The 13,260-nt window shown below is 45.2% G+C and overlaps 1 protein-coding gene across 1 annotated transcript in view; it reads left to right on the top strand.

Annotated features, from left to right (window-relative positions):
• The first annotated feature begins 717 nt into the window (after positions 1–717).
• LOC136705248 (regulating synaptic membrane exocytosis protein 1-like) overlaps positions 718–13,260 on the top strand; it is an 87,124-nt gene continuing 74,581 nt past the window's right edge. The window contains exons 1-2 of the mRNA XM_066678637.1: positions 718–1,144; positions 4,525–4,599. Of these exons, the coding sequence (XP_066534734.1) occupies positions 978–1,144; positions 4,525–4,599 (242 nt within the window). The 5' untranslated portion in view covers positions 718–977. The remainder of the gene's footprint in view (positions 1,145–4,524; positions 4,600–13,260) is intronic.

Raw genomic sequence — 13,260 nt, 5'->3', positions numbered from 1 at the left:
AGCGTTAACCTTGTTCTGAGACGGCGAGAAGTGCAGCCCTCTCTCCTCGCTGCTGACAGAGAGCCTTATTTGTATCATTACGACTTTGTCGCTGTCCACTCTGTGTCCACAGCTAATAATAATGACAGCTATAATGGTGACGATGACGAGGATGATGATGTCTATAGCTCCGACGCTGCGCTCTTGCACGAGCCCGAAGACTGAAGCTAAGGGTGAAGGGGTTGTGGTGGAGGTGGGGGGAATGCGCGTCACTACTGCGCTCTGATTGGAGGAGTGGAAGTAGAAGGAGGGGGACGAAGAGAGGTGAGCCCCCATCCATTCGTAAACGAATGTGTGCGCGCGTCCCCGTGCGGAGGATGCGCGCGCTCGAGGGGCTGCGGTCCCATTGACTGCTCGGTCTCCCTGACAGCACACACAGACACACACACACACAGTGAGAGAGAGAGAGAGAGAGAGAGAGGGAGAGAGAGAGAGAGAGAACGGATTCCGCCTTGCATTCAGTCAACACACGACGCGCGCGCCTCTGTCTCTCTCGGCGGAGGACCGGAGAACGGGAGAACGGAGAACAAAAGGCGCTGAGACCGAGCACCTCACCGCCTCCAGGAGCAGAGATGGGCTCCCAGTGATCAGTAGAACCTGGAGGGGAGAGGAGGCGGGGGGGTGGGGGTGGGGGGGCAGACCGAAAGGAGGATAAAACGCCGTATAAGTAGAGGTAGATAGATAGATAGAGAGAGAGAGAGAGAGAGAGAGAGAGAGAGAGAGAGAGAGAGAGAGAGAGAGAAGGAAACCACAACAGTGGGCGCCCGCAACCATGGACGGTCCGGCAGCACTGACGAACATGAGCACGAGCAGCGCCCGCTAAGCTAAAGCCCACGGAGCGGACCATGTCGTGATCAGGGCGGCTTTTTTTCCCTCCTTTTTTAATGTTTTTGGCGGACCAGAGAGAGAGCTAGGAGCCGCCGAGGAGGGCTACAAACATGTCGGCCTCGGTGGGGCCCCGTGGCGGCCCTCGCCCACCCACAGCGCCGCCCTCCATGCCCGAGCTGCCGGACCTCAGCCACCTCACCGAGGAGGAGCGGCAGATCATCATGGCTGTGATGCTCCGGCAGAAGGAGGAGGAGGCCAAGGAGCAGGCCATGCTGAGGTACAACCGCAGCAGCAGCGCTCCCTCGCAGGCGGTGGGGGGTGGGGGGGACCTGCGGCAGCTTTCATGGCTTAGTTCTCAGTGGAAGTGTGTGGATTTTAGTGTGTTTGTGGGCTTCCCTTCCACACAGTGGTCCTATGTGGTTCACAACCCAGGTACAGCCTCCTAATGCGTAATTTCCTGAGGGGAATAGGGTACAGTCCCCAACAAGCCATATACCTCACCCAGTTGACTACTGTTATACTGGTGTATATTTCGAATTCCGTTTACAATAGCTTTGCTCGTTACTTTCCGTAGGCTAAATTCCAGTTTGACCCCTTCAACGTCCAAACACTATTATCATACTGTCTATTACCTGCCTATTACTATGAGGTGCTTTTTAACCCCTCCACCTTTGCACATTTCCAAACACTATATATTGCCTTTCTTCATTACTCCACTAAAGCAAGGGGCCTGTTTAACCCAAATTAACGCCCACCAGCAGCTCTCTATGCTCGGTAAAAGCCTGTGGAAGCCCCCGTGATATTTCACCGTACGTTAGCATGGAAGCTCCCGCTGCTTTCAACAACAAACTCCAAAAGGAAACAAAACCCACTCCGCGCGCTGTAGAGGACACACTCCACCACTTTCCTCTTTGTACACGGGCAGTTTTAAAACCGGGGAAAGTGCGGTTCCAGGTGTAGCTCGTCCACTTCCCCAGGAAGGGGTGTGTCGCCGTGTGGGGGGGAAAACACAGAGCTCTGAGCCCCCTGCACCAGTTCTCCTCGATGTTACCGCACCCTCAGCTATAGCTTCACACGGAGAGCAACCGTCAGCGGTATACGCTCGTGTAAACCTCCCGGGACTCTGCACTTAATCCGGGGCTGTGAATGAAGTTAATCGGGGTTGTGTGCTCATACAGCGGGGCAGCCTCATGGCTCCGAGAGCCGTAGTGTGTGTGTGTGTGTGTGTGTATCCAGAAACATGAATGAAGGTAGAAGGGACGGAGCACTGGTCTGAAACATGGGGGAACGGCTGCTTACTTTTAATAACGGGTCCAAACGGTGTGAAAGAATCACGTCTCCTTGCTTTGTCACGACCAAATTGCCGTGCCTCGTCATCGTGACGCTCGGAGAGCACTTAACCCCTTCGGCGGAGGCCTGCTCCAACAGCAGTGTGGAGTTGCACTGGTCGAGCAGGGCTGGAGCTTCTGTGCTCTGTAAATTACTGAAGCTTGGAGGCAGTTTTTAAGACAGTGTAGACTTACTGAAGAAGGAAGGGCGGGTTTCCAATGTTCTGTAGATTGAGCACAGCTTGATAAAGTGTAGCTGGGTAAAGCTAACATACATTACAACATAGATAACATACATAACAACATTTAATATAGCGTCACTGACACAGCGAGCCTGGATTCCCAGTGTTTTGTAGGTTGATAATAGCCCAGAACATTATGTAGCCTCAATTTAAAGTCAGTAGACAAGCTTTTTGTAGCATTATAAAGCTCAGAGCTTAACCGAGACTCATTACAAAGTATCACTGCTAGAGCTGGGCATTTACAGTATTTTAAAAATATGTTTTTGGAGATAGCCTTGACTGACTTTAAAGTATTACTGGCCAAATATCACTGGATTTCCAATGTTTCTGTAGCTTGATTTAGCCTAGTGCTAGACAATAAGCCTATCAGCTTAGGTTTATTAGGTTTAGATTGAGACAGCTTTGGGCTACACTAGTAGCATGTATATCCTCTATGCATACTCAGACAAAGCAGTCAATTATGTAAGTCCACCTACTTCTGTCTACTATTAAACAACACAAAGATGAACGAAACATGTAGTGTAGGTGACGTGGTGGCACGACAGGTGGAATCTCCGCCATACAGCTCTTGAGCCATGAGGGCCTTGTTTCCAGGCTCTCGTGGGTTAACTGTATTTCTGGAGTTTGGTGTTTTCTACCTGTGTCCTCTACCCTGCCATTGGGATTGTGCTTTTGCATTCCTGGTGCCAGTCCTAGATCCGGATGTATTGGGAGGGTTGTGCAGAGAAGGTTATTTGGTGTAAAACATGTGCCTATTCTACTATGTAGCTCTAAGAGCCAGTTTAGAGGGTGATAATCAATGGCGACCCCTTACAAGATCAGCTGAAGATGGAACGAATGAATGCTCATTGGTTCTGGTTGTGTTTTTATGTACGCAGCACATGAGCGGTCTGCAGATTCCATTAGGATCAGTGAAGTTTGATCTTATTTTATAGTTTCATTGGTCTGATTCATCTTTGGGCAATTCACAATTTCCCTTTTTAAAACCACAGCTTTTGTAAAATTGCAGTCTTTAAACCAAAACAATGGATCTTTAGCCCAACCTACATTTGAATAAAACCAACATTGACATATGTGTCCACTGGGCACCTGTAGGAATTGATTACACCGTGACTTAAACATGAACTGTGGAGCTGGTAGCTGTTATTGACGCTGTCCAAGGAAGTATTGATTGATATCTCTGTCTTTCTGTAGTCTAAGGCTTCTTTTAGAAAGTATTATTTTAACATGAACCTGACGATACATAACTGAGTTCTGAAAAAGCATTCTTCGCAGAGACTTCAAGCTCAAGATCCCTTTTGTTATGGTCTTTTATTAGTAACATGCTTCAGTTGCACAGATGTACCCTTGCAATTTCAGTACAGTAAATCACACAGTGTATATTTTAAGTCCATCTCCATTCAGTTTTTGGAATGGTCAGTGTACACCCCACAGGACCGTGCTGCTCCTTAGTATTAGTCAGAATGCTCTGATCTTAGTGATCAAAGGATCAGTGCACGGAAATAGTTCTTTCATTCTAAAAACAAAAGGAGGATATGGCAGGGGAAGTGTATTGATGGACAGCTTCTGCTTTTTCTTTGTTGTGTCTTTTCTTTCTTACATGACAACACAAGCAGAGAGAGACATGTTCCTGTTCATGAACAATGCTTCTCTCTCAGAGGGAATTTATAGCCTGTAACCCAAACTGGAGTCCTGGAGCACATCACAAGCGCTCGGCTGCATGTTCTAAGACACTGATGGGCAATTGATTTTGTTGGAGCAAACATTATTCTTCGAAATAGTTTTTAAGTGACAAGCCTATGATTGTACGAACATTTCCTTTTCAACTTGATCGTTTTGTAGAAGGAGATAAATGTTGAAACTTTGGCAAACAAAACCGTACACTGTGCTCCGAGTCATTTTGGACCACCTTTATCTTTATTCCTCATAACATTTTAGTGCTTTCAAAAGGGTTAAATGTGTTAATGTGACGCCTCATAACAGCTGACGGTAAACTGCTCTGTGAAGAGACTGTGCAGATTTTAATGAGCGTAGACATCGGAGACTGTTTTATTGTGATTTTCTAATTGAAGTTTCCTTTCTTACAGAGAGGACAAGCCTATACAGGCAAAAACGGTGAACCTGGTTGGGAACAAGAAACCCCCTCAGCAGAATGACATCAGGTAAACCCAGCTAACCTTATCTGGCGCTGATAAACAGGCTGGCTTCCCGTCTGGATGGGTGTGATGGACTTTGGAATGGACTCAGGTCTGTGTATGTGCTAAAATGTTCTTCTCAGTTCTAATCCTGTCTCTGGATGATCCACAGGATGCTTGTTGAAGCCCTGTACTGAAATGGATGTATTGGTTTTCTAGCTAACACGAGTAAATGGCTTGTTACTGATGACTGTCCTGCTAAGCGCAGAGAATGTATTTGTGATGTTTAGAGGTTTACTCAGGGCAAACGTTCTGTGCAGCTGGTTCACACATTCACAGCTGCATGCAAACATGCATTACACACAGAATCGGTAGTTAATAACATGTTAAAACGTTGTTCATTGTAAAAGCACTACAACAACCAACATGTCAGAGATATGCTTGTATCACTGCCGAGTCGAACACAGTGGGTCTCCCTCCTTTCCTTCGATGGATGGAGGAGAAGCTGGAATGTGTGCAGTAACAGATGAGGTGCAATCAATACTATACTGTTGTTGTCATCGTTTTATTTGTCATATCATCACGTTGTTTGTACATCATTGGAACCTAGCAGCTGTCCTTCACATTGTTCCCATATTTGATGATGAATGAACCAACAGAACTGAACTGAACCAGAATCACCTTATATTTACAGAATAAATCATATTACATTGCCTTACATAAAAAGGGAAACATTCTCCCGCTTATCCACAAGTTGACACAGTTCTCCAGGGTCTTAATTAATATTATTTTATATATATATTAAATAGGGCAGCACGGTGGTGCAGCAGCTAGTGTCGCAGTCACACAGCTCCAGGGACCTGGAGGTTGTGGGTTTGATTCCCGCTCCGGGTGACTGTCTGTGAGGAGTTGGTGTGTTCTCCCTGTGTCCGCGTGGGTTTCCTCCGGGTGCTCCGGTTTCCTACCACAGTCCAAAAACACACGTTGGTAGGTGGATTGGCGACTCAAAAGTGTCTGTAGGTGTGAGTGTGTGTTGCCCTGTGAAGGACTGGCGCCCCCTCCAGGGTGTATTCCCGCCTTGCGCCCAATGATTCCAGGTAGGCTCTGGACCCACCGTGACCCTGACTTGTACAACATACAATGAAATGTGTCTTCCACATTTAACCCAGTGAACACACACACACACACACACACACACACACACTAGTGCACAGAGCGGTGGGCAGGGACAATTTGGGGGGGACAAGAGCATGGATGTTCCTGCCAGTCTTGGGGATTCAACTGGCAACCTTCTGGTATTAAGCTCAGTTCTTGAACTATGAGGCTGCCTCCGAATGAAACACAAGTCACATGCTACAGCCAAAGTATCACAACAATCAAGCACCACTGCAGCATTATCAGTCTGTCTAAACAGCCCTGTTGAGAACCACCGGTTTCAGTGCCTGTTCCTTTAAATTACAATGAGCCGCTGTATTCCCCCAACACAGGAGTATGGAGCGAAGGGCAGATGCGCTTGTTTTTTAGCCATTTTTGCCTAGTTCTCCTTCCTCGCTTTTTTGCTCTCCTTGCTCTCTCTTTGCCATTTTTGCTCAGTACATTTGTGTCTCTGTGCTTGGTCTCAGCACTCAGAAGCAGGACTGCCCTTAACAGCCCTTTAAAATTAAGAATGTTTTTTTTGACACATTTATAGGGCACTAGGTATAGCAGGTGTATACGATAAAATGACCAATGTGTGGAGGACAGTACAGTGAATGTAGAATAGTGCCAAGTCTTTGTGCTTGTCAGCTAGGGTGTTTCTAGGGTCTTCCTCTGATCACTCACATTGACTCGGGATGTCTCAAATTGATGAGCTTTATCACCTTCTCTATCTGCTGTAAATGTCTGGTCTATTGTGCTGTAAGTAAACTGGCAGAAAGGGGTGCGGTGCTGAATAGCAGGACATTATCATCTTCATATCAGTCTGTCCCACAAGCACAAATAAATACAGGCTCCTGTAGCTGTGCTTTGATAGGCCAGGAGAGTAATATTTATGCCACACTGAAATATTTATGTGCGCCAGGATCGCCCTGGTTCTTTGCTCAACGAGGAGCAAAAAGCTGCAGCACAGTGCAGATATAGAGATCATACACTACAACATATCTCTCTCTGTCTCTCTCTCTCTCTCTCTCTCTCTCTCTCTCTCTCTCTGGGCTGTGGCAAAGACGACAAGTTGGCTGGACCACATCTGCTTTCCCTGATGTGGTCCGTTGTGAAGTCAACAACTGTGGGCTGAACCCTACAACCATCATTGGCTGTTAATTCAAGGGAGAAAAAAACTTCTGAAGTTTTAAGGTGCCTCCGCTTTACAGTGAAAACGTCATGTTCATTATTGAAACTTTGACTTATTCCCAGCCTATTGTGGTAAGCTGATCATTGGGTGGGCTTTGGCAAAAGTGGGTACTGTGTCATGTGCCTCCTGCTCCACTTGCCAGCCCTTGCACTCCAGCTCCAAATCCGACTCACAAAATTGTGCATGAAACAGCCAGTTAGGAGAGTGGACCCGTATGCATGAACAGCGTGGGCCTTGGTTCAGATGTCCACCAATGGTCCACCTATGTCTGTGCCCTGGTTACCTTTTAGAAGTTACAGTAGTCTCACATTTGAAACACTGGCATTGTAGATACTACAGGTGGCTGCTCTCATTTTCCATATTAAAATACATTTCAAATTGCTCATTCATTATCTGTAAGCGCTTATCCAGTTCAGGGTCACGATGGGTCCAGAACCTACCTGGAATCATTGGGTGCAAGGCGGGAATACACCCTGGAGGGGGCGCTAGTCCTTCACAGGGCAACACACACATATTCACTTTTGAGTCGCCAATCCACCTACCAACGTGTTTTTGGACTGTGGGAAGAAACCGGAGCATCCGGAGGAAACCCACGCGGACAAAGGGAGAACACACCAACTCCTCACAGACAGTCACCCGGAGCGGGACTCGAACCCACAACCTCCAGGTCCCTGGAGCTGTGTGACTGCGACACTAGCTGCTGCGCCACCGTGCCGCCCCTATTTCAAATTGTTATCTTCAGAAAAAAGTCTCATTGCCTGATGTGGATATTAATCTCACTTAATGTCAGACTTTTCTAGTAATTTCAGTGTTTCGCTGATAAATGTTAGAATAAATTCAATGACAGTTTTGCCAGTATTGTGGCATGCTCCCTTTATCTCAATCATTTAAATAAGTTGGTCAGTCTCTAAAGTCGGTATTTTTCACATTTTTATGTTCCATTAAAATCTGAATGTGTGTCTACTATTAGTCAAAGTCAAAGTTTTATTGTCAGTACTACAGTATGTACAAGACGTACAGAGGATTGTAACTGGGGCATTTTCAGACCTATGGTGCAGCAATAAACATTAAACATTAAATAAACTAATATTAATACACACTATTCATAATATAAATGTCGTAAAACCAATGAAATGACATAGGTACCTAACAGATTAAAGTCTATTGGCACGGCCAGTGCAGCTGTGAACATTGGTGGCAGTTGGATGAGCTTGTAGACTGCTTAAAGTGTTGTGTGCGTAACCGTTTCCCATTTCTTGATGATGGAATCGTCCTGTATTGATGGGGTTTGGGTGTCTGGATCCTGAGTCTGTGTGTGCAGGGGGGCAAAAGGGGGAGGGAGGGCAGAGCAGAGAGAGAGAGTTGAACATCCTGACAGTCTGGTGGACAGAGCTGTCCCTCAGTCTGCTGGTTCTATCCCGGAGACTGCGCAGTCTCCTCCCTGATGGCAGCAGGCTGATCATTAGGTTTCAGCCTTGGCTCATGTCTGTGAACAATCATCATCTGACTTATACTGTTAGAGGCTGTCAGATTTGAGTACTTTAAAGCCGTCTAGTGTTTGGTTAGAATAAAGGGCCATTTCTGCTTAATTCAATAACCAACATGTCACCAAAGTCATGGTATTTGGTATGAATAGAGCACTGTAGAGAAACTTGCAGAGGAAGATTTCTTTACATTGCTGTTGATGTAGATGGGCGGCATGGTGGTGCAGCAGGTAGCGGCGCACAGTTCCAAGGACCTGGAGGTTGTGGGTTTGAATCCCGCTCCGGGTGCCTGTCTGTGAGGAGTTTGATGTGTCCCTTTGATGTGTTCTCCCTGTGTTTGCGTGGGTTTCATCCAGGTGCTCCGGTTTCCACCCACAGCCCAAAAACACACAGTAGGTGGATTGGTGACTCAGAAGATTGTCCATAGGTGTGAGTGTGTGTTACTAGCCACTTGAATGCATCGCATTTAATGCAGTGCTGGTCCCAAAACCCAGATACATAGGGAGGGTAATGTAAGGAAGGGCATCCAGTGTAAAAACCTGATGGGAGGGAGCAGCCGAAAGAAAAAGGTGGCAATGTAGATATTAGTCTACAGGCAAATACAGTTATTTAATTTAATAATACTTTCTTAGTTCTATATGTAGCCTTTATAATAGTGAACTATTGGTAAATCCTGAAAAGATGTTCATAAGGTGGTGTTTTGTTGAACAATGCCCTGCATGAACCCATCAACAATGAATGCTTTTTCCCAAAATATTTCAAGCTCAGTCTCAAAACTGCTGGTATCTCTGTATTAACCGTTCTGTGTAAGAACTTACTGTGAAGAAGCTTTTAGATGCATGTGAACTCTGAACATCTGGCTTCTGTCATCACTGCTGTCGGTTTCTTTCTCTAGAATGGAGCGTTTCATACTAGTACTTGGAATAACCTTAGTTTACATTACTAATAATACTGGAATTCCTCCTCTGTCATTAAAATACACACCAAAGAAAGTGATTTGTTAAATAATGTATTCGCTGGCCTCATCTGTATCCTGCAGTCAGTGCAGTTCTAGAGCTGCTTTGATATCAGTCTTTTTAACTGAAGTGGGGCACCTTGCTATATATGGATTTTACTGACCACAAAGCTTTTGTTTTTGTTGGAAGTGCAGAGACTCTACCATTTGGTATTTAGAACATCAGTGAGTCAGGCTTTCTGTGGAAGATCAGGCCAAAGAGCCAGGCTCATTATAATCTCGGTTTGAGATTCTCACTCTTCTTCCGGCATGTGCCTCTGGCCCACGTAGTGGCAGTGACACAAATCCTTTAAAAAGAGGAGGAATACATGAATAGGGAAATAGATAAAGCAACAAGAGCATCATGCAGTAGGGGCTTTTAATAGCTCCGCAGTCCATACATTAGCACCCACTGGAGGATGAGCCTCCTGAAGCCATTTGCTCCCACCCACCAGCAGTGAGGCCTAGAGCACTGAGTGAGCTCACAGGTTGGCATGTGCTGGAGCCAGGCGGCTAATGCTCCAGCTGCACTGCCTCTCTCTCTCTCTCTCTCTCTCTCTCTCTCTCTCTCTCTGATGGCCTGGCTGCATTACCCAGCACATCAGCTCCAGAATGAGGTCTGGAGTGGGCTTCAGCTCGTTGGCTCTCTCTGGCACATCTGAAAGGCTTTATCAGTGCTGGATAAAAAGTCCTACACTGTGTGATGCATGGGTCTAAACAACGGCAGAAGTTATATGAATAATATTTAAGCATTCAGAATTAGTAAATGATGTCAGCTATGTCATTTATTTAAAAGAAAAACAAAACCCGAAATGTATATCCATCAAATTTCATTTAAAACGCTATATTTGGTGTGTTACACATATTTATAAGTAATCTATAAACAATCAGTTGTCACTACTCATTAAATGTTCCCCAGACTCATTTTCAGTCCCAAAACACTTAAGTCTGAGTTTTCTCCTTTGAGCTTTGGCCCTTTTTTGACATAAGTGTGGGGCCTAGTTAAAGATTTGCTACTGAACTAATGACTTACACATCAACACAATTCGACTCACACACAGAATAAAACTGTATTCTGGTGCACAATTAAGCACTAGCCACACGTTTCTGATTATGTCCTTTAACATAGGGTTTATATTGTATATACTATACTATTATAGACTATTTTAACTCAGGGTGACAATGTGAATAGGGACATTTTATTTTGACATATTATATCCGCAGAGACTCTGAGACAAATTGCGCTGGGCAACTTTACACCACTTACACAAGCAGCAGAAGTCATACCAGAGCAGTTTTTGTCTGATCCGAGAGTTTCATTTAAACGTAAGAAAACAAAGCTATTGTAACTGAACCAGGTACAAATCAGATGTGAATAATATTCTCAGTAATGTGTAATAAACTGGATCAGAGAGTAAATCTTTTGATCCCTGACGCTAGCAGGAATGTGGGGCTGGTGGAGTGACAGAACAGCTCTGTGTCCTTCCTCAAATCCACGGCTGGGTTTAGGACTTCAGAATCTGTACCAAAGGCCTTATGGATGTAATTAACTACCAACATGAGTAGGAAAAGACAGTGAAATTAACCAGTTATGTTTTTATTTGGTGCGGTTTGACTATATGAAGCTGCAGAATTCCACTTGTGTAATTTGTTGGTTTTAGTTGTCAGACGATTGGACAGTTATGTTAGGTCTGTTCCGGCTTGGGTCCAATTAAGGCACTGTGGGTAAGATTGGAGAAGGCTGCTCTAGGTCTTCTGGAAGTAGATATGTCACTAAGCAGGTTTCATTCAGTTGGCAAAAGGAAACAAGGCAACACTGTGCAACTTTCACGCTGAAATGAAATAACCTCGCAGTCCTCTGCTTAGGTTTTTCATTTATTCCTCCCTTGTCATTGATTTCCTATTAGCCGTTCAGTAGTATACTTTTTTATGTGTTTTGTGTGTCCCTAGCAATGTTGAGATCAAATCTAAGCCCTTGATTTAAAGCTTACATACTGTTACAAGTGTTCACCCTGTGTCAGCGTGGGTTTCCTCCGGGTGCTCCGGTTTCCTCCCACAGTCCAAAAACATGTGGTAGGTGGATTGGCGACTCAGAAGTGTCTGTAGGTGTGATTGTGTGAGTGTGTGTTGCCCTGTGAAGAATTTGCGCCCCCTCCAGGGTGTATTCCCGCCTTGCACCCAATGATTCCAGGTAGGCTCTGGACCCACCGCGACCCTGAACTGGATAAGCGCTTACAGATAATGAATGAATGAATAGCATCAAATTAAATCATTTGTTTAGATTTAATAAACTCAATCAAGTTGTTCAGTTAAAATATTGGTCTTTTCTTTGTTTGTTTGTCAGATAAATAAAGCTTCAAAAGAATGAACAAATCACAGATTATTGTTTTTATTGCATTTTATAAGCTATCATAAAATGTTCTGGAAATGTGGTTTGTAATAAACCTGCAGGAGTGCTAGCAGAAATTAGCATTAGTTTGGAGGTTTTTTTTTTTTGACGTTTATAGCCTAAACTGAGGGCCTGTTTCTAACAGTCATGGATCTCCACTAGTAAACACGATTTACACAAATTACATTACAGTATTGAAAACTAATATAGTGATTTGATGCACAATACTTACTGATGAGGAGTGTTTCTAATGGCGGCTGCTTAAAAGTGTTTGCTGTGTGTATGGATGTATAATCATGCCAACAGCTCCCTTATTTAGAGCTGTGTGCTGCTTGGAGAGGTGTGTGTGTGTGTGTGTAAGTGTGTGTAAGTCCAGCATTTCTTCACAGCGAGGAGAGTGAGAGTCCATCTGTTCCTCCAGTTGGTTTGATTTTGTTGCACTCTCGCACAAACCAACCATCCAATCAGACACACACACTTTCTTAACTCATTCACTCTCAGGAAAGTATATCCAAGTTGACATAGACATGTTCCCATACATTTTCAGAGTCAGAGTCATGAGAATGAGGCATGTGCATGAATGCACACACTAGCTGTGATGCAGTGGAATGTCATTGGAGCGGTATGGACCTGAGGCTGATAATACGAGAGCCGGGGGTGGGGGGGTAGGCTAAGAGTTAGAGGGCTAAGAGCTTTTAGCACTGCATCCCACAGCAGGGTAAAGAGAATTTACAGCCAGCATCTGTCACTGGAGTGAGTGTCCTGCACTTTTTACACACGTAGGCTGGTGGGATTTCCCTCCAGCACCAGGCAGGGTCAGGACCAGGCTTTTACAACAGCACCCAGAGCCCCCCTGCCACACTGCAGAGCCATGCTGCCACTCTGCTGGTATCAGGCAGCATATGCCGGCGGGTGGCTTGGGCTGGCCCACTAGACCCAGCTGGCCCATCACATGCCTCTTTCACTGAGACCACAGAAAAAGAGGAGCACGGTTATGACAGGGTGCTTTATCTGTGCCCAGGGTTATGCTAAGCATGCCTCAGGATGGGCCAATGGACAATTGGAGTGAATTACAATGCTAACAACCTTTCCAAACAATGTCTGCTATTTGCTCGAGTGTTTGTGGCATAGCTGTGCAGCTGTCAGCCACAGTGCAGTCAGATTTCAGAATCCTCTTTATCCACTTGGCTCTCTTGCACTTTCAAATCAGATGTGTTAGAAGGAGCACATAGGGCCAAAGACACTTAGCCTTGCATCCAAAAAGCATGCGTGATATGCACGAATGGTGTATGTGCCTACACCTGCAGCAAAAGCATTACTATCATCATATATAAGCATTTAATAACGGATCATGGAAACATGGGAGGATTACTAAAAAATGAGGGTGGAATCTGGCTGGTTATGTAATGCCAAGTACACACTACATGTCCTTCAAAGGCTTCAGAATGCTGTACTTGTCACAAAACACCTCTTGTGTGTCTTGTAATCTGGA

The sequence above is a fragment of the Hoplias malabaricus genome, chromosome 8, assembly GCF_029633855.1.
Source record: "Hoplias malabaricus isolate fHopMal1 chromosome 8, fHopMal1.hap1, whole genome shotgun sequence".
Taxonomy (NCBI): Eukaryota; Metazoa; Chordata; class Actinopteri; order Characiformes; family Erythrinidae; genus Hoplias; species Hoplias malabaricus.
The sequence above is the reverse complement of the archived record's forward strand: the minus strand, read 5'-3'. Positions and strand labels throughout refer to the sequence as shown.